Source organism: Meles meles, chromosome 4, assembly GCF_922984935.1.
Source record: "Meles meles chromosome 4, mMelMel3.1 paternal haplotype, whole genome shotgun sequence".
Taxonomy (NCBI): domain Eukaryota; kingdom Metazoa; phylum Chordata; class Mammalia; order Carnivora; family Mustelidae; genus Meles; species Meles meles.
The window spans coordinates 135,271,885-135,294,442 of record NC_060069.1 but is presented as its reverse complement, the minus strand read 5'-3'; the positions used below and the strand labels follow the sequence as shown (position 1 = coordinate 135,294,442).

The following is a 22,558-nucleotide window of genomic DNA, read 5'->3' as shown; positions in this document are numbered from 1 at the left end:
AAATTTCATGTATCTAATCTCTATAACTAAAATGCTTTGGGTTGCCAGGAACAGAGCAAGCCTTCACATTATTGTGCTTTTGTGTCTTTTTGCGGTTTTGGTGTTTGTTTATCTGTTGATCAGGAACTTACCTCTGCTCAAATTCTCTGAAGCCGGTTCCCTAACTGCTGGACATGCACATTCCCCAAGTATCTATCATTCACCCTTGGAGCTCTTAATCCTCATTCACTGAATCCAGATTCAGTGATCATATCTGCTCCAGGGTTCATTTGTCATCTCTATTAGAATAACTCAACATCTTGGAAGAACCACAGAGCTATAGAGTGTTAGAGGTTGGAGGAAATGTAGAAATTATTGAATCTAAGCCTTCCATTTACAAATAAATGAAATTTGCTTCCCAAACTTACAGATATGCATTTAAATTTGCCTACTGGGAGAAAAAAAAAGTAGAAAAGTGTATCTACACTTTCTATTTAATGTATCCAAAATTGGATTCACTGTTGAATTGAGCTGAAGTCAATTGAATTCCCTGCCCCACCTATTAAGACTTCCCCCTGGTTTCCTTATTTTTGTCTTCATCATTCCCCAGTTACCCAAAATGAACTTTAAAACCATGAATGAGGCCCCCTTCTTTGCTTCAGATCACCCATTCTTACATGTTTTCACTACAAGGTGTTTCCTATCCATCCCTTTTCTCCAACTGCATTGCCATTCTCTGACCATTGATTTGTTTGTTCATTTATTTTCCTTCCTTCTTTATTCATTTAATCCTATTCCATTCCCTACTCATTGCTTAGCACTGGGCTAGATGCCTTGGGTGACATGGAGATAGATCAGAGATCTTTCTATATTAGATTACCTCCTATCCAAACTTACACCTAGAAGATACCCGATTACTCTTTCCCTAGCAAACCCAAATTCTCCCTCATCTCTGATTTAATGCCTCCAATAAAAGTCCATCATTCTTCTTCATCACTGCTAATTCATTCTTAGTTTGAAAAATTACTCTAGTTCACCTCTTTTCCCTCAAATCTCAAAGTTTTCTACTTGCCCTTCCAATACCATGTCCAACAGGCCAGTAACCTGAAGACCACTCAAATTGGCACCCTCACTCATGCTTACAGTCCCTTTCTCTCCCCGCCCTGTCTTTATTCATATCTTTCTCTCTGCATCTGTCATCTCTCCTTTTCTGTGATTTTAGTCTCACAAAATTCAAATCATTCTTTTAGTGACACCTCAAATGATAATGATTCCTTGGAAATTATCTTAACCCCAATATGGCTTTTTCCTGCTCTGGGTCCTTGCACATTTTCTTTTATTACTTTTATAGCACTTATTGCTTGCCATGTAGTTTTAGATTTTATTTACAATGTAAGTTTGTGACTGAGCCATTTACTGATCTTCGTATCAATCACAAGTCTCACACATTCAGTGACTAGCCATGTGGTCAGGAAAAACCTTTCCAAATACTTTATGTCAAGAATAGAGTGGGCCGTGGTGCCTGGGTGGCTCAGTTGTTAAGCAGCTGCCTTCAGCTCAGGTCATGATCCTGGGGTCCTGGGATCGAGCCCCACATCGAGCTCCCTGCTCAACTCTCCCACTCCCTCTACTTGTGTTCCTGCTCTCACTGTCTTTCTCTCTGTCAAATAAATAAAATCTTTAAAAAAAAGAAAAAAAGAATAAAGAGAGGACCATGTAGCAGACACACATAAGTTTTGGGTTGCTTTCTCAAATACGATCAATTAAAAACATATGCATTTGAATTATGTCACAATATTTGAAAATACGGTATAGGTTTTATTTGAAATAAAATTATGCCATATGCTTGCATTTAAATAAATTAGGTCAGAAAGAGAAAAAAAGAAGCCCCTGGACTTATTTTTTTTACCTTGCATTAGTCCCAATAATCCATAGATGTTAAGTTTATTGCTTCTTATTTGCTTCCATTCTGTGAACTCATTCATGTGTTTTGCTTCTTTTACCCAGGCGCTAAGCCATAGGTTCTGTGCAACGCCCACCAAATTCTGACCAAGGTAAGCAGCCACACTCAGCCACACCCAGAGCCAGCCAAAGGCTTGGAGGTACTTCAGAATGATTGAGAACTTCACCTACAGACAAAATTAATATAAAATTAGGTTATTGTACTTAAAAGTCACACAAGGTAGATTTAAATCCTACATGACATTTCTTAAGCTTTGTGATCTTGGTCAAGTTATGAACTCCTCTAACTCCCAGATTACTCATGTATAAATTGGAATTTTAACAGCAGTTACCTTATAAGTACATGTAAAGTATCCAGCATAGACCTGAGCACTTAAAAATGAAGTATGTTAAAAAAAATGAAGTATGTTCAAATAATATTGGTAACTATCATTAGTAAACAAGAATATACACAGATAAGTAACATGTAATCCTAATTAAATACCACTATAATAAACCAACAGTTCCATTTAATGTAATTTCTTCAAACTATTTTATAGCAACCCTCCTCAAATGAAAAATATATGATATTTATTGATAATGCAATGTAATATTTTATATTTGTGTGGTTAATAACAAATAATACTAGGAATTCCAGTGCTTACCCCACCAACAGGGATCTTTTCTTTTTTCATTGAGAAGTGTTTTCCTTGATTCAATGAAGGCCTAATAAAGCAAGACAATGCATATTTGGTAGTCTTCAGAGCAATCACTTTTTTAAAAGTTATACATTATCAACCATTTTACTACATATTCTTCTGTCCTGATAATATTGTTCCTTTAATCTTTTCAAATGGAGATTGATTATTCTCCAATATCCCCTATATTTTAAAGTCAGAACATATAGTCTGATTTTTTTACTGCTTCTTCTAGATAATTATCCTTGAGTCAATTCCCTAGGTTATTTAAGCTAAGCTACCCGACTGAACCATACTCTACGTCTTCTCATCTACTTGCCTCCTAGTCTATCAAGATTAGCATCAAGGGGCACCTGGTTAGCCCAGCCTAGTTAGAGCAGGCAACTCTTGATCTCAGAATTGTGAGTTTGAGCTCCAAAGTGGGCGTGGAGCCTACTGAAAAAAAAAGAATAAAAATTAATTTTTTTTTTTTTTTTTAAAAAGGGGGGCTCCTAGGTAGCTCAGTTGGTTGAGCATCGGACTCTTGATTTTGGCTCAGACCATGATCTCAGGGCCACGGGATCAAGCCCCACGGCGGGCTCTGTGCTCAGTGCAGAGTCAGTCTGCTTGTCCCTCGCCCTCTGTTCCTCCCACAGCTCATGCACTCTTTCTTTCTCTCTCTAAAATAAATAAATCAACAAGCAAATAAATAATAAGACTGACATCGGGCTCATCGTCCCACTTTGTTCTGCCACCCTCCTGGGTGATGTCACAGTTTACACAGACAGCTTATTAAACTCAGTATCTTTTCAATCTCATGACCTTCATACTTCCGGGTCCTTCATCTGCATTCTGTTTTGACCATCAACTGTCAGGACATCAAGCCATGAATCTTAATACCAGGAGCTAACTCACCTCGGAAAACCCAACTTTAAACGTTTCAATTTCTGGCTATAACCCCTTCTATTTCTCTTTTCTTTTTTTTTTTTAAGATTTTATTTATTTATTTGACAGAGAGAGAGATCACAAGTAGGCAGAGAGGCAGGCAGAGGGAGGAGGAAGCAGGCTTCCCGCTGAGCAGAGAGTCCGATGCAGGACTCAATCCCAGGACCCTGGGATCATGACCCAAGCCAAAGGCAGAGGCTTAACCCCCTGAGCCACCCAGGTGCCCCACCCCTTCTATTTCTAAGTTGTACATTCAATAATTCTCACTACATTTGGGTTTAGTTCCATCTAGACTTCCAGCTCCTAAATCCTTGTTCTTCTCAGATGATTGATGATTCTGGTTTCCAGATATTCCTGATTTTAGCACTGACTATCCAAAATTCCAGGAAAATCTCAGTCCCAGGCAAACCTGTTACCTCTTTCTTTTGCCTTCATTATCCGGCCTGTACTCCATGATTATAGTATTATTCAAACTGTGGTAATATTCTGAACTCTCAGGCTCTGCTTTCTTTCCATTAAACCTCCATGTTAGAACATGTAAGTCTTCATCATACTTCCTTCAAAAAAATCATGCAGCTCTGTAAATTGGTTCCACCATGAATTAACATCTTCCCTCCACCTGGGCTCTCAACAGTGCCTAGAAATTCTTGCATGAGTCTCAGAAGAGGCCCCACATCCTACTTGATGGAGAAAGTAAGGGCAGACAGGAAAGTCAGCCACCAAATCTCTACATTTATATGCATCTCTACGTAGCCTTTTCTAATTCTCTTCTATAGGAAACAAAGGAAATTCTTTCCTCATATCTAAGAATAACCATATGATCTGAATCCCATTCTGTCCCATTTCCTCAAAACACATTTATTAACTATAGTGTTTCCACACTGTCTTGTCAAGGAGTCACTTGATGGTACTTGCTAGAAATACAGATTATAGGATTTCTCCCACTAGAAACCTGACTTTCAAACAAATGATACAAGGGATTCTCATCTTAAGACAAATCTAAGAAACCCTGAGTTGTTCCCAAATTTTTCTAAGCTTCATCTTCTCCTCCCTACACCTGACTCCTTCCCATCACCCCATAAAGAACAACACACTCTTCTCATCTTAAAACTAGTATCATCACCACAAAAATGATAACTACTCTCAACTCTGTGTCCTTAGTTGGTTACTATCCTACTTCTTGCCTTCCTTTTATAGCCAAACGTTTTTCTGCTAAACAACTTTGTCTCCTTCAACTTTCCGGCTGGAAGTGTTTCCTTCAATGGTGTCCTGATGAAATGAGTAAAACACTTATTGTTATATCCATGGAATACCTTAAAAAATATTTCACTTTAATTCTTCATGACATTTAAAATCATTGACCATTCCCTTGTTAAAGGAATGTTCCCTTTAATTTCCCTACCACCGTACATCTGTATTTTCTCACACCTCTCTGGCCCTCCGAGAGTTTCTCCTTAGGCTCCTTTCTCTGTCTTCTCCTTAATGTTTACATTTCCTCAGGCTCAGTTCTAGTCATGACAGTCGATCCTTGAACAACACAGGATTGAACTGCGCAGGTCCACTTACATGCAGATTTTTTTCAATAAATATACATACGGTACTGTAAATGTATTTTCTTTCCTTTTTGATTTTCTTAATAAGATTCTCTCTTCTCTAGCTTACTTTACTGTAAGAATACGGTATATAATAAATGTAACATATAAAATACACGTTAATTGACTGCTTGCTCTCAATAAGGCTTCCGGTCAACTACGGCTATTAGTAGCTAAGCTTTTGCAAAATCAGAAGTTATACTCAGATTTCCAGCTACGTGGGGAATTGATGCCCTAAACCCTCACACTGTTCGAGCGCCAACTCTATTTCCTTTATATGCTCCACACTCTTCTGAGTAATCTCATTCACTCAGTTTCAGTGACCTCCTTCTTTGTGGGTGACTCTCAAATTGATTGTTCTAGTCCATACCTCTCCCTTGAGTTCCAGATCTATACAGTAAAATGCCTACCTCATTTCTTTGCTGTTTATCTCTATACCACCCTAAATTGAACCAGATATTTCCCTACCTCCTTTAAAACTTTCTCTGGCTTTGTAAAGGGCCACAAACACTTCCTCTGTCTCAATCTTGGCACCTTTCTAACCAATCACCAGGTATGTGTCAATTCCTCTAAAACTGTATTATTGGAAAAACATTTGGAAAATATCTAACAGGATGAAGAAAAATAATGCCAAAGGAGGAGGGAAAAAAAGATGCTTGGGAGTACTGCCCCAGTCTTTTCTCTACATGTGTGTAGTATCGTAACACACATGTTCTAAAACCATTCTTTAACTTTTAAACAATTTTGTATATGGTCTTTGTAACCCAGCATGCAATGAACTTAAAATATTATTCTATAACTGCATTATATTATGCATTTTACTATATTAAGATTCACTTAACAAACTCAGTAGTTATACTGGCTGTAGATTTTCCCCACTTTTTTGCTATAATTGCCATTCTTTTTGCACATCTCTCATCATCCCTTGAAGGGACACAGAAGCATGTGGTATGCTAAGTTTTAAGTCATTTGATATACCTAGATCAAAGTGACCTCTGGAAATACTGAACTGAGTTTAATTTCCTCCATTTCTCCATGTTTTTCATTTTATTTACCAGAATAAGAAAGGCTTTATTTGATCAGTCCAGTGGCTTTTTCCTTTCTATCTCTGGCACTAGTGTGGGGGGTTGCAATACAGGGCCTTTGTAGAATCAGCTTCACCATCAGGAAAAGATACACTATTTAACCGACACTTTCATTGGAACAGCTCCTGGTATATGATTTGGGTTAATTACTGTCATCATCCTTCAAGCCCTTGGCATGGCTTCTGTTTGGATAAGCAAATTCAGCATTGGTGCCAAGCCAAAAAATTAATTCTTAATGTAGTTGGATATAAAATGCTATGAAACCCAACTGTTAAAAGGGAATTAAAGCATCCTAATTAGACACAACTAAAAAAGACAAAGAATTTATTGGACACTATACAGGAGGGCATTGCTTCTGCAAACTATAATGTTATTTATTCTTTTTCCACAAAAACACTGCATTTGGTTCTGGAAACTTTGTAGTGAATAACAGGTTCCATCTGAATTTTAAAAGAGCAAATTATTTTATGCTAGTAGAGAAGTTTTAAAAATGAGTCTTGTGTTGTCCTTCAGAAACCCTCGGGAAAGTTGGCACAATGCCCGTCTGCATATTTTTGTATAAAAGATATAAAATTAACATACTGAAACCATTATCCCTGAACTGAGCATGCAGTTGCAAAGAATGGAATATGTATGGGAGGATTAAAGTGATTAAAAGAGTCTGACATGAAAGACAGAAGGGGGCAGTCTAGATACTGAAATCACAATCCTGATTCACTTTATTCAAGGAAGATATTAATAAAAATTTTAAAAAACAAAATAATTAATGTGTGTACCATGTACACTTAAACCAGGAAGTGAGAAGTAAAATGTAGAAACAGTTCATGTTATTTTAGTCCCTATTATAGAACTGAACAAACGTGTCATAAAGTAATTCTAAGCCTTAAACTTCAGACATTTATTTAATCCAACTGCCTTGTCACCCTCTCCTGATAGGCAGTTAGCCACTTTCCCATGAACTACTTAACTCTTCCATGAAGAAGACTCAGTGCATTCTATCTCTCAGTACATCCCATTGCAGAGCGTCTCTAACATCCCATTGTAGAGAGTCTCTAACTGCCGTAAAGTTCCCGCCTGTGTGTATCATCCAGTCCCTTGTCTATCTTAATGCTGCACGAGGTGGAAACTGGACAATTCCAAAAAATAGAAAGTTAGTTTAAAAAGCCAGGGAAGCTTTCTAGATGTAATATTATCTTACCAAACAGTGAAGCAGATAAAGAAATGAAAGCTACAATGAGAAGTAGCACAGAAAATAATAAACCAGGAAATACACAGGAAGTAGCCAAACATGCACATATTTTGGAAAAAAATAGGTCTCTGGTCTCTCAAACACAAGATAAAAAATGACCTAAATAGTCTGATGACAAATAAGAAAAGATGAGCATGGGGTAATTCATGGACCTCCAATCAACATTTTTATCGCAGTTATTAAAGAGTAAGCTTGAAGCTTGTTGTGTGGACAAGAATGTAACATACTGGAATGGAGGTGATCTCCCCAGCGTACTCATTGCAGAAGTTAAGTTTCAGAATGCTGGCTTCAGTCTGAGCCTCCACAACTTGAGAAATGTTTAGAAATCAATTCTGTAAATAAATTTTTATAGGGATTGGGATTCCTGTTTCAAGAAGAAACTTCCCAAAAGTGATTCACAAAATCACTTCAAGGGATTCTAATTTAGGTATTATGACTGAAAACGATTTTATAAGTAAGGACAACTGATTTATTATAGAGAGAAGGATATGATTAAGTTAACAACAATACTTGCTGATTTTTAAGTTTTAAGATTTTTAACAACTTACATATTGACGGCATGGTGAAACCATACACAAGTGAAAATTCTCCTAATATAGCACAGGAATTTCAAAGTCTGTTTCAACGCTTCTAGATTCACTTCTCTGGGGAATCCTTAAAAACTGACACTCAGGGACGCCTGGGTGGCTCAGCTGGTCAAGCCGCTGCCTTCAGCTCAGGTCATGATCCTGGGGTCCTGGGATCGAGTCCCGCATTGGGCTCCTTGCTCGGCAGGGAGCCTGCTTCCTCCTCTCTCTCTGCCTGCCTCTCTGCCTGCTTATGTGTACTCTCTCTCTCTGACAAATAAATAAAATCTTTAAAAAAATAAAATAAAATAAAAGAATTAAAAAAAACCTGACACTCATTTAAAGGATTTTTTTTTTTATTTAAATTCTTTTTTTTTTTTTTTTTATTTGACATAGAGAGAGATCACAAGTAGACAGAGGCATTATCATAATGGTCAAAAAAATAAAGTAGAATAAACAATGGATCAAAAGACCCTTGAGTGTTCTTTCAGAATTCAGTTACTTATTCATCCATTCAACAATTATTTATTGAACATCAGCTTATATGTTATAATAACATATAACACAGCATTTTATTCAGTGTTTCGCTGAAACTTGTTATTTAGGTAGCAATTAAAGCAATGAACAAATAAACAAAAATTTAGGCTGTTATAAAGCTTAAAACGGGAAGTAAAAGATAAAAGAAAAGGAAATAATTTTTGCAGTATACCAAAAATTAGTAAGAATTATAGGGGAAAAAAATAAGCCTGGAAGGAGTTGGGAAGTAGTGTGATAAAATGGAGCGGCTAAAACAAGGAATTTTGGAACACTGAAAAGAAGTAAAATAAAATAAAATAAAATAAAATAAAATAGGGATGCCTGGGTGGCTCGGTGGGTTAGGCTGCTGCCTTCAGCTCAGGTCATGAAACCAGGGTCCTGGGATCGAGTCCCGCATCGGGCTCCTTGCTTGGCGGGGAGCCTACTTCTCTCTCCGCCTCTGCCTGCCTCTCTGCCTGCTTGTGTGCTTTCTCTCTCTCTTTAAAAAAAAAAAAATAAATAAATAAAATAAAATAAAATGAAATGAAAAAGAAAAGAATAAAATAAATACTAATAAAAACTAAAAAACAAAACAAAAAAACAGAGTGGCTAAACCCAAAGTCTTCATCGATAAGGTTATATTTGAGCAAAGACCTGCAGGTGGGTGAGCAAGTCATCCATCTTTCTCTGGGAGAAAGATTGAGCTGATCTGTTGACTCAACTGAAGCTGATATAGAGGCAAAACTCAAACCAGCAGCATCCACATCATCCACACATCCTTAGGAATATCCACTCTTTTCAAAATAAGTAAATAAATTCAAGGTCAATTTTTTAATTCAAGGTCCAATCTACAAAATTCTGAGCCAATGGATCTCTAAGTGTTTGCTTCATTATAATCCACCCAATTCTCCATTTTAGCAATTCTGATGAGTGGCTGCTCCTTGTAATTCTGGCACCAACTTCTTAATCAGTTTATTTCTACTATTTCTTTTTTTTTTCTCTCAGTCTCCTATTTGCAACGACTGGGGGGAATATTGAGGCAAGTAACGATTAGGGTAATTGGTTTTAATTACTGTTCATTTCAATCACTTTTGAGAAAAAGAAGTATAATATAGCAAAATACAATCAAGGTCCATGTTTTATTATTTTTATTTCTCTCACTTTCTTCCTTCCTCCTTTCACTTCCTCCCTCCCTCCTTCCCTTCATACCTTCCCCCCAACTTCCTCCTTCACTTCCTCCCTTCCTCACTTCTTTCCTTCCTTTCTCTTGCTTCATTGAACAGATTCTTCGATTCCTACACCTAGTGCCTATTTCTAGGTCACATATCCTGGCCTGATAACTATACCAGTCCATTGTAGAATTCTTGTGTCTAACGCTTATTTTCACATTCACATCAGCAGTGGGTACAAATGTTATGGGTTGGGGATCATGCGCACACGCACACACACACACACACACACACACACACACACACACACACAATTCTGCTGCTAGAATTTGTCTAGAAGTTAATGAGAGTCTAATGAGCATGTATTTCCCAAACTAAATCACATCCATCTCTCTTAAAACCTTAGGGGCATCCATCTAACTGAGAGTTTAAAATTTAGAGACCACTAAGTACATTTTGTAGCCATTGTAAGGTGTAGATGCTTTATAAAGGGAGCATTTAAAACGCTAAAAGGATTGTAATTAATTATTTGTAATCCCATTGAGCCTCGTATTATCCTAATACTCACCTATCATTTTGCTCCAAGATTTGGTCTTTCAGTATAGTTCTGGAGTTGATTACACTGACTCGCTTTAAAGCATGAGCTGGAGAGGAAGATGGTGAGTGCTTTTATATACATATAGGCAAACAATGCATAAAATAGATGATGAATGACTAAATCAGATGGGGAAATTTTGGGGTTCTGGATCCACAGGTATACTGGGAGCCCTCTCATTTTTCCCATTATTTCCCCTTCACCTGAAGTATCTTCTAACATCTTCTAAAACTAAGATTTCATAATGAAAAAGCCTACAGAATTCTTTTTTTGGACACTAGAGAGGAGTGCTAACTTGTTTTGGACTTCCACAGAAGGACTAGGTATTTGCCCAAGAGGAACATGACTCTAGTCTTTAAAAGAAAAATGCAATTTAATGAAGCCTTATAGACAATTGTGATTATTATGAAGATTACTACTGAAACACAATGGTAAATTCCCTAAATCTCTGTCATGTTCTTTCTAATGTCACTAATACTAGTAACAGATTCCTATGTGAAAGATACTATAATTATCCCTTTATTCTAGGGACAAAAAGACTGAGGCACAGAGAAGTTAAGCAGGTCACCCAAACCAAGGTCTCACATCTAGAACCACAAGACTGAGGTTCAAGTTACTGCTTGTGAATTTGATGGGAAACATCGCAGCGCCTGGCTGAGTTTTGTCCTTTTTTTACAGTAGAATATTTAAACTCCTTGAATTTCAGACTTCTCATCTTTAAAACAAAGGAACTGTTCTTGGGAATTTCTACAATCTCATATATGAATTCTGTTTTTTCTTATTTCTAGAAAACATGGTATTCCATGTCTCACATAATGAAAATTTGATCTGGAACTCTTTCAGCCCCTCCTGCCTAAGTCATGTTTTCATTTCTATAGTTTACAATAATAATTTTAAAATTTATATATTTATAATTTATAGAGTGCTTTCACATACATTACATAATTTGAGTACCAAATGAGCTCATAAAATAAAGAAAACAGTTAAGCTTCTACATATTTTGAAAGGGAAAAATAAAACTCAGGATAAGTGACTTGCCTGAAACCAATAGTCATTAAAGAGAGTGGAAGGGAGAGAGACAAAGACAGAGCAAGCAAGAGTGAGCTAAGACACGTCAATGTACTTGTTCTACATGTTTTAATACAAAGTTTAAGAGTTTGGCTGGCCTCTGGCATGAAACAGAGGTAGTACTGGATTCAAAGTCTGCCACTTACAATCTGTCTTAACTTGTGCAAGATATCTGATCTCTGTAAAATCATGACCACGTGGTCTCAGGAGGTCTCCGGGAGGATTAAGTAAAGGCAAAAGTTGTGAATATATTGACTTACTATCCATGACCTCCTACCGATCACTGGGATTATCAGTGTGGGTAAGAAGTAGCCTAACTAAACCTATTAATATGTAAATTTATCATCAGGCCTCATATCTTTTTCATTGACCTTTCTTCTCATCTCTGATTGATTCTCTAATATAATATTCCCTTAAGTTGAGATTTGTAGACTTTTCCAAGCTGGATGGAGTCTTTAAGACCTGATGCATCCAAACCCAAATTATACTGAAAAAACTACTTTTTTCTAAGTTATCTGTTATTAACCGTAATAGTGAAGGTGAGGATGATAGGAAAAGAAGTAAAAGTGGCTAAGTCATAAGCAGTTTTGAGGGCAAGGGAATGATAAAAATGTGCATTGTACAATTCCACATCAGCCACCAGGAGAAAAAAAAAGACTTAGTTCAAGTCCCATTTTCCATAAATGGGAAGAACCAGAGGTGTTAAGTCGTTCTATGAAGACTTACATAATTATTCAGAATCAGAACTAGAGCCTGGGACAATGTAAAATTGGCCCAGAGTTTTTTTTTTCCACAAGATCGTGCTTCCTGTTGCTCCACCCTGGTGTTACCTAAGTTAACACGAATTTTAAAATGGAAGGATTGTGTAACTTTTATTAAGTATTCTTGAACAGACTCAAGATCAAAGAAGATAAAATATATAAATGATAGATCACAGAGTGTTTTAGAAGTGGGAATCATACCTCTCAAATTCCACTCCCTGTCCAGGGAATCCTTTTCTTCTAAATCCCAACAAAAATGCTCTCAGATATAATTTGAGTTTTCCCTACTACATACACAAATAAGAAAAAGAAATGCTGCGTAGAAACAGGCCTGTGCTTCACATAGGTGGGTAAAAGGGCAAGAATATAAATGAAGGCCCCACATACCATATTCCTAATTATTTACAGTAACAGATGGAACCAGTCAACTTATCATTAATAAGTTCTATTGCTTGTCCTGACCAATACAGCTTCCTAACCATCTGAATGCTAAGGTCTATGTAAGAGTGTTTGGAACCCTAAGAGCTCCTTGGAAACATGAAAGTCCTAGGTGAGGTGGTCCCAGTTAAGGCCCTTGTCCCCTTCTCTCCCACCCTGACCCCATCCTGCACTATGTCTATGGACACCTCAGCCCATGTGTCCCGGCTTTGTTCACCCTAACCCACCCCTCCAAGAAAGAAAAAATTCCTCAGGTCAAAGAGCGGCAAATGCCAGTAGATTAGCCAGCCTTCGGGAAGATAGGACTGAGGAGCAAGTTTATGTCATTTGGGCAGAGAATTCTGGAATCCCAAAATACCTGGAATGCTCCAAAAGTAGAAGTTTGGAAGGGGACCCTGATAGGCACAAATCCTTGGGCTCTTGACTACAGAACCAGCTAAGAAAGGCCAGAACAGGGACTCTCTAAGGCACACACTATAGTACTGAGTCAAGCTGGTCCAGGTCTAAGGACAGCATTGTAAGAACCTGACCCTGGGGGCGTGTGGGTAGCTCAGTCAGTAAAGCGTCTGACTCTTGATCTCAGCTCACGTCAGGATCTCAGGGTTGTGAGATGGAGAGCCCTGTGTAGGTCTCTGGGCTCCAGGCTCTGGGCTCAGTGCAGACTCAACTTGTCCCTCTCTCTCTGCCCCTCCTCCTCCCCTTGCCCGGCTTGTGTTCATGAACACTCTCTCATTCATAAATAAATAAATAAATAAATAAATAAATGGTTTAAAATAAGAACTTGACACTGAATGTAACCTGGTTTGAAGCTATTGTTTAGTGAGGTGTTTTATATCACGAAAATCTCCTTTTGCCTTGCTCTGTGTGGCCCCTAAGGGATTACACTATACATGGCTGACCTTTTACAAACACCTATCTAACATCTAGTATCGACATGTGTGATTTTATGGTGGCTTTTAAAAGACCTTTACATTTTTTTTATTCAGCATCCAAAAAAATCAAAATCCCAGAAATCTTATTTTTCAAAAATATATAATATTTTTAGTATAAAAATTATCTCTACTCATCACCTTCCTGAATTTTAACAGAGAAGACACAATAGTGAAGTCATTAGGAAAAAGGCAGTTCAATTTGCATTTTTCTAACTCAGGCAAATTTCTGATAGAGGGGTAACATCTGTTAATGTCAGCCCAGCTTCAAGAATAATACTGCTTTCCATTTGTTACCATAGTGGACTCATGTACGTAAGCAGGTATATAGAAATAAAAGAGAATGCATGATACTTGTTTTCAAAACTGGGGTTTTAAACAAGAGCAAATTCCACAACTTTCAAAAGACACACTGTTTATATTTTATGGTAAATTAAATATTGAATATAAAACTTATGCATTGCCTGTTTTTCAAGCTACATTCTCCAAAGTAATGCAACTTGTATTTCATGTGACCTTTAAAATAAATGGCTACATGAAAAAGACACTGGCTCATAGCATTCCAAATCATCCCATTAACTCCTGAGCAGACATACTTCCGGCAGATTCACTTGTTCAACAGCTACCAAGGACCGGTAACGTGCCTAGCATGAGATCACCTAAGTGCTGAGAATATGGAAAAATGACAGAACACATTTTCATCCTAGAGACGCTCACAGTCATCTCTTTCCTATACATATTGTAAGCACAAATTCTTACTTAGTCTAGCCAAGAACGCAAGAGATCATTTCCAAAATTGCTAGCCATTAAGAGAAGAGAAGGTGTTTCTTTTATTAAGAATGACCATAGCCGCCATCTAATGATGCATCAGAAATTTCTGAATGCGTCTACAAACAGAATATTTGAATTTGAGAAAGGAATAAAGACAAGATAAAGGCAAGAAATATAAAAAATAGTAGTATATAACTAAAGTGGATTAGTTTATGTCCAAAAAAGAAATATATCAACAAAAGCGCTTTGTTTTGGGATTTCACAATACTCAAATAATGAACTGTACCCATTATAAACGGGTTTCATATTTTTAATGACTGATGTTGTTATAAACTGGTTTCATATTTTCATGATTTTTATAACTTGGTACAGTGTAAAGTGATCAGTGGATATGAGTTCATATAGGAAATACTAAGATACAGCTCTATATTTCTTTTGTTACCCTGAAATTATGAAGTAGTTAATTGATTTTACAGTCATTTCTCAATGGTATTCTGGGAAGTTATAGGACAAGGATTATAGAGGTCTATCTGAGAATGCATCTGTATTTGGAAAAAATGATGATGCACATAACACTTCCTTTTATTTCATTTCATTTCGTTTCGTTTCATTTCATTTCACTTCATTTTTGACAGAGAGAGACAGCGAGAGAGCACAAACAGGGGCAGCAGCAGAGGGAGAGGGAGAAGCAGACTCCCTGTTGAGCAGGGAGCCCGATGCAATGCAGGGCTTGATCCCAGGACTCTGGAATCATGACCTGAGCCAAAGGCAGACGCTTAACTGACTGAGCCACCCAGGTGCCACTACGCTTTCAAAGATGGGAAATAACTGACTTTTAGAATATTAAGCTAATACTTGACTTTAAAAACCCTGTGTCTTAATTAGGTAAGGATCAAACTATTTACATAAACGTTTATAATCTCAATTTAGAATGGTAGGAGTAGAAGTATAGTAGCAAAAATTAGTAAGTAAACTCAACTGTTATCTCATAAAAGTTAGACAAGTATCATTCCCCTTTGTCTTTCCTCAGATTCCTTTTCTGTTTGCTCATTTTTCCTCCTTGGCATGCAACAATGTTTAAAATATTTATTACTTACTTGACATGGATTTATGCTCCCTGTTCTTAATTTTAAAGAAAGTAGAATGTTTAGACCCATTATATTCCAGACCCGCTGTAGAGCTTATAAATCATCTAATCTCTCATTTCATAGATGAACAAACAGATCTTGGGGCATAACATTTTGCTTAAAAAATCGTAAAGGAGGTTATTTTTTAGCTGATGTGTCCCCACGTATGTTTCTTTTCTAGAGAAAGGAAGGTGCCAGATCCTGATTTACGTGGGATGAATGAAGAAAAATGCATTGTAAGAAATCCCACAATTAACGGACTTTCGGGATGGCTAGGCATACTGTGTCGCAGGCTTATTTTTCATTGCGGCTTACCTTTTTCTTGTTCACTAAAGGCCTGAAGCAAATTTGTGAGGTTTCTGGTTTTAGACAGCAGCTCGTGGTACGTTCCCATGTGTGCAACTCTGCCACTCTCCATTACAACAATCAGATCCATCTGTGGCAGAAGTGTGAGGTTGTGTGTCACTAAAATACGAGTCTGAAAAACAGAGTGTTTTATTCCTTGGGTTACCAAAAAAAAAAAAAAAAAAGGCAAAAATAATTTATTTTAGGGGCGCCTGGGTGGCTCAGTGGGTTAAAGCCTCTGCCTTCGGCTCAGGTCATGATCCCAGGGTCCTGGGATCGAGCCCCACATCGGGCTCTCTGCTCCGCGGGGAACCTGCTTCCTCCTCTCTCTCTGCCTGCCTCTCTGCCTAGTTGTGATCTCTGTCAAATAAATAAAATATCTAAAAGAAAAAAAAGAACAATATTACAAAAAAAATAATAATTTATTTTAAAGAAAGATGTAGGGTTTTTTGTTTGTTCGTTTTTTACTAGTTCAGAGTGTTATTGTGAGTAGGTACCAGTTTAAGGCAGCATATGGCTATTTCACAATGAATGATTATATGCTGTTAGACAAAAAACAGACAAACAAACAAAAGATTGCAAGTGTTTTTACCGTCTGGTTCAAGTATTCGTCATTCATTAAAAATGAATCAATTTCATAACAAATTTAAAAATTTCTCATCTGTTATTCGTGCTCACATTTTAAAGGTCCTATAGCATCACAATCAAGTGTTTGCTTCCAGTCATAATTCATAGCATTTCTTTTTAAGCCTTTCCATATGATTGTACACATTCAAATAAGATTGATCCAGAAGTTTTTATCTTGGGCTCATTTTAATAAGTAAAGACATTTATCTATTATTTACTTAGATATATACTTTAACATTTTATACATTTATTTAATGTTTGCCAGAGTGACTTATATTAACAAATCTATAAATGCATACTATGAAGGAATGAGTATGGCTTTATAGTCAGACAGACTTTTTAAAATCTCTGCTTTTTTTTTTTTTTAATTAAAGTATAGTTGCATACAATGTTACATTAGTTTCTGGGGTATAACATAGTGAGTCAACAATTCTACATGCTGTTAAAACCTCTGTTGTTCTTGGGGTGCCTGGGTGGCTCAGTGGGTTAAGCCACTGCCTTCGATTCAGGTCATGGTCTCAGCGTCCTGGGATCGAGCCCGAGTCGGGCTCTCTGCTCAGCGGGGAGCCTGCTCCCCCTTCCCCCCCCACCCGCCTGCTTCCCCCCCCACCCCCACCCGCCTGCCTCTCTGCCTGCTTGTGATCTCTGTCTGTCAAATAAATGAATGAAATCTTTAAAAAAAAAAACAAAAAACAACGCTCTGTTGTTCTTAAGCTAAGCAACCTGTATCAAATCATTTTGAGCCTCAAGTTCCCTCATAGATAAAACAGGAATAATGATAATACCTACTCAGAGACTTGCTATAAGAACTAAATGAACTAATTTAGTGTCAGACATGATATGCCCTTGGTAAATATTAGTTCCCTTCATGGCCCTTTCACAAGAGAACTGAATCATTACTGCTATATTAATAATACCATAATTTTAAGTAAAAAATAATCAGTAAAATAATACTTTTTTATGCCAAGAACTATATATGAAAATACCATTTAAAAAAATCAAGTAAACAAAAACCAATTCATTTTGACATACAAATCCCCTTAGAGTATGATATCAGTCTATAAGGTAACAATCACATAAGTTATTGTTGGAGTAAACTTGGAAAAAGAAACTTCAAAAAATATTCATTAAAATTTATCTATAAAAAGATCAACATGACATCCCCTTCTTCATATGAAATATCACTACTTTACTGCAACAAATGAACAAAATGTTGGAATTTTAGGCACCATGGTATGCAGATTATGTTCCCCTTTCCCCCCCAAAGCGTTAAGTGACACTATGGCTACCTTGTTTTTCAAAATACCCGAGGACCCAATCACTTTCTCAAAAAGCTGCTTTCCAACATGAACATCAACTGCAGCAAAGGGATCATCCAGGAGGTAGATGTCGGCCCCACTATACACAGCTCTGGCCAGACTTACTCGGTGCTTCTGGCCCCCACTTATATTCACGCCCTGAAAATGGAGAAGGAGGAAGAAACCAAGAACACAAATGTGTAAATCTCAAAGCACACAGTGACATCCAATTTCTCTTCTGCAGCATGGACAGAAAACAACTCAAGATTAACCCTCAAACCTTTCTTTATTAGAAAATCCAAAGGCCTAGCCCCCAACCCCAATTTCCAAGTGCTACTAACTTGTGCAAATTAACGGCTATATACTTTCTCTTAACTGCTTGCTCTCAAAAGTAGATGCTACAATTAAGGAGAAAAGAATTTCCAATCCCCTAACTCTGAAAAGTCATGCCTTTGAAATACTAAATAAGACTTTTGGCTGCCAACCATATACTGACACCAGTGATCATTTTTAAATTGACACATGGAAAATGGAGAATAATAGCTAAATTGAGAATAATAGCTAAATTACCAAAGCAGTAATCACCATGTCCTATTTTAAAATTCTGTAGAAAGATTAGTACAAGTCTTGTTGGCAAAACTACAACTCTAAGAAGCAGGAATAAGGAATATACATCATTCCATGTGAGAATTAAAGTTGACATGTACAGCTACATACAGAGAATTATGGGGCCAGGCCCAATTTACTTGATTTATTTTATATTTAGTGTTTACAGATCTAGCTTAAAAGCCCTCCTTGCAGCATAGAACTTAGCCAATTACCTCTAATTGTAAAATGCCATTGTTTTTTTGTTTTTCTCATCCTCCACCTACTCAACAAATACCTCCTTTGAAGAACCATATTCTGGGTGCTACACCAACACCTGGCATTCAAACATAAATGAAACTGAGCCTCTATCATGAGGAGGTCACAGTTTAGCAGGGGAGACAGGCATGAAAACATATATAAAGTAATATGATACCTGTGCATGTATGAATGTGTGTATGGGGGGGGCGCGCACGTGTGTGTGTGTTTGTGATTATAACAACCCCCAACTCGTGGGTCTGTCATGAGCATCTAATAAGATGAATGTAAAATATTTACAAAAATCCAACATCAAGTACAGATCCAATCAACCTCGCTATTATCACCCAATCACTCCTCTCTCCAGTGCACCCCCTGCCTTGTCATTGTATATCCTGGGATTATGTAATCACCTTGTTTAAAAACCTACACTGCCCACATCTCATCTGCCATCGTCCATGAGCAACAGCAAGTTCCTTAGTATAATACTCCTGTTCTTTTTTTTTTTTTTTTTTTTTTTTAAGATTTATTTGACAGATAGAGATTACAAGTAGGCAGAGAGGCAGGCAGAGAGAGAGGAGGAAGCAGGTTCCCAGCTAAGCAAAGAGCCCGATGCGGGGCTCGATCCCAGCACCCCGGGATCATGACCTGAGCTGAAGGCAGAGGCTTTAACCCGCTGAGCCACCCAGGCGCCCCAATACTCCTGTTCTTGTATTAACTCCTATTTCCATACTGTCCCCACATGACTGCAGCCTGCCAACCAGTCTCGCAGACGCTAGTCTCCTCTGCTAGGGAGCCCAAACCCTCCCTTTTCAATTCCAAAGCTATTCACTCTAGGAAGTCCTCTTTGAAAGCAATTTTCCACCCAGTGTTCCAAGTAAACTGATTCGTTCCCTCCACTCCTGTCCTGGCGGTGCTCCATTTACTCATCCCATTGCCAGAAATGGCTATACCCACAACAGTCTTCCTCACAAGACTATGAGCTAAATTCACCCTTGCACTCCCTGCACACAGACTGTGTCTGATGATTAATAAATATTAATAAAGACAACTGATAATTTCATTGGCAGAGATCCACTACAGTGAACAGCTCTCTTGCTCACCGTTGTTTACCCCACAGCACAATAAAGGCATATAATACAGTAATAAATAATTGTGGTCAATTGAAGAATTCCAAAGGGAAAGATAAATGAAAGTAAAGAAAATTCTAAACAGCTGTAAGCAGACTGCACTTTGAAATATTCAATTACATGTTTATTTTAAAGCATATCATCAGATTGGGAGATATTTAATAATAAAAAGCAAAAGTTATAAATGGCAATAGTATTTATGCCTATATTAAATATATACTTTATATTTTAGAAATTTTTCTTCTTTAGATTCTTTTTAGTTACATACTATCAACTATTTCATATTATTAGAGATAGGCTTTATCAGCATAATATTCAATATATATTAACAAGTTTGAAGAAGTCACATTTCTATGTGATTTTAGCTATGGTGCCATTTTTGCCTGCAGACAGTGAAGACACCAGAATAAAAACAGAGATGTGGGGAAAAAAATTAAATCTGTTTAATAACTTGAGAAAACATATCCGCAAAGTAGCAGACTATGAGCAAAGCCAACGTAAATCTACTTAAAAGGTAAATTTCACCTCATTCTAGATTTTTTAAATGTGCACTTGCTATAATTTTGTTCTCTATTTATCCATTTATATCAGAGGACTAGGAAACAACAGGGGGCCAGGGGTAAAAATGCCTAGCAATGCTACGCTGAGGCTCTTTTCAGAAATGCAAAGCACTTGGCAAGGATTATTTCCTCATCTTCACAGCACACATGAATCGCAGGCAGAGGTTGCTTTTGCATTCATGTTTAATTAATGGAGATTTTAGTCATGGGTCGGAGATAATCTCTTGGGGTTCATGCTTTGGCTCACACTATCTTGTTTTGTTTTAACTCCAAAACACTGGGCAGCGTAATGACTATTCATTAATGCAATGAAAATAAAATAGAACAAAGACTATGGGAAACGAGATCCTCTTAAGCAAGAATGAGCCAACATGGAGAAGGCACAGTGATGACAGCATTGTCCCTGAGCCTTTTTAGAACCTGGCCTGGGTGCCACCACTGGAGACTGGAACTCTGTTACCGCTGTCCTAGGCTTGACTTTGTGCACAAGAGACACAGAGAAAAAAACAAACAAACAAACAAAAACAAAACTATCATTCACTCATTAGACAGTGAGCCAGTAACGAAAACAAAGTGCTGATGATCCAGTTGGTGGGCTCTCATTCCCCCGCATGGATCCTAACGACAGAATTTCCTGCTGATTTTAAATCTGTTTTCCAAATAGTCAATTATAGATAATTATTTGTCCTTAATATTGCCATCTCTTTCATAGGAATTCTGTAATGATTTTTAAAAAATTATACTTGTGTGTGGCTCTCCAGGACCTCAGGAAAAAGACTATAAATATTTTATTAGCACGGCTGAATGGAGCTTTATTCCTGCATATGATAAATTATATTTTCCTTACTCTTTCTCCAATCTCAGTTTGATCTCCATGTGGTAACTGCTCCAAATCAGGAAGGAGAGCACAGGCTTCCAATACTCGCTCATAAAACTGCTTCTGCATGATGGAGCCAAAGAGAATGTTTTCTTGTAAAATGCAATTCTGAATCCAGGCCTGCTGGGCAACATAAGCCACAGAACCCTAAAAAAGGAAGAAATAAAAGAGATACTCTTAACAAGGGAAAAGAAAAAGTTGCATGTGCCACATTAAAGGAACATATTCAGTCCATGGGTTTGCTTTCTTTAACTTTAACATGAATTTCTTTAAAAAAAAACTAAGTGATTTCTTAAATGTAACTATATCCTCTTGACATTTTGATTTTATATATGTTTATTAGAGGCCTCTTCAGATGAGTTACTTTGTGCTTATTTGTTTTCACTGTAGTTTCTATCAAAGTTATCTGCCTCTGGTGGAGTTTTCTGGAAGCAGAGGCTGAGTGTATTCGTCAGCTCCAGTTGCTGTAACAAGATACCACAGACTAGATTGCTTCAACAACAGAAATTTCTTTTCTCACAGTTCTGGAGATTGGAAGTCTGACAAGTTGTCGGCAAGGCTGGTTTCTTCTGAGGCCTATTACCTTAGCTTGCAGATGACTATCTTTTCTTGAGTCTTCACATGGCCCTCCCTCTGTGTGGGTATATGTGTTTTAATTTCTTCTTCTCTTAAGAACACCGGTCATATTGGGTTAAGGCCCACCTTATTATATTTTAACTTAAATACCTCTTTAAAGACTCTAACTCCAAATACAGTCACATTCTTGGGATTAGGACTTTAACACGTGAATTTGGGGGGAAACACAGTTCAGTACATAACAATGAGCCCAGAGTACGAGTTTTTTTATTTGGGATCAGTTCTGGGGGAAGGAAAACGGTAGGAGGACTGGGTGGATGGAGAAGTCACACCGTGATCCAGATCCAATAAAGCTTTGACCAACCCTCTAGAGAGATACAGAGTATCACTCATCAGAGCTGTTCCATGTTACTGTAAATTGGCCTGGCTTTCTGCTGTGCGGCCTCAGCTAGGCTGTTCTCATCAGGCCAACACTGAAGGAGCTGACTTGCTGCATGAACTCCCACAGCTGGGAGGCAAGCCCTTTCTAGATGGGGTATTTGGGTGGCACATCTCTATTTCTACATACTCACTCTTCCTAAGCTCATTTTCTGATGATTTTATAACTCAAATGACTCCTGAATACATGACACTCTATGGTATAATATATCTTTTTAACTGACCCTTCTTTTCTTAGAATGGACCTACAGTATTTGAACTAGAGTCTTACCTTTCAGTCTGCCCCATGGGATAGACTAAAATCTATCTATACATTGATTTTAGAGAATTTATTTTGACTCCTGTGCATTGTACAACAATACGAGACACTTAAAGTACTTTTTGACCTATGACCCTATGGATATGTATGTAACTATTAGTCTTTTGATTTCTCCAGGTACTTTAAGATCAAAGATT

At 37.5% G+C, this 22,558-nt stretch overlaps 1 protein-coding gene across 2 annotated transcripts in view; it reads right to left on the bottom strand.

Moving 5' to 3' along the window:
• Positions 1–22,558, bottom strand: part of LOC123940327 (multidrug resistance-associated protein 1-like) — a 91,415-nt gene that overhangs the window by 25,400 nt on the left and 43,457 nt on the right. For both annotated transcript variants that reach the window (XM_046003023.1, XM_046003024.1), the window contains 6 exons: positions 21,059–21,235; positions 17,670–17,837; positions 15,724–15,886; positions 10,288–10,363; positions 2,586–2,646; positions 1,889–2,108 (listed from right to left, as the gene is read on the bottom strand). In XM_046003023.1, the coding sequence (XP_045858979.1) occupies positions 1,889–2,108; positions 2,586–2,646; positions 10,288–10,363; positions 15,724–15,886; positions 17,670–17,837; positions 21,059–21,235 (865 nt within the window). The remainder of the gene's footprint in view (positions 1–1,888; positions 2,109–2,585; positions 2,647–10,287; positions 10,364–15,723; positions 15,887–17,669; positions 17,838–21,058; positions 21,236–22,558) is intronic.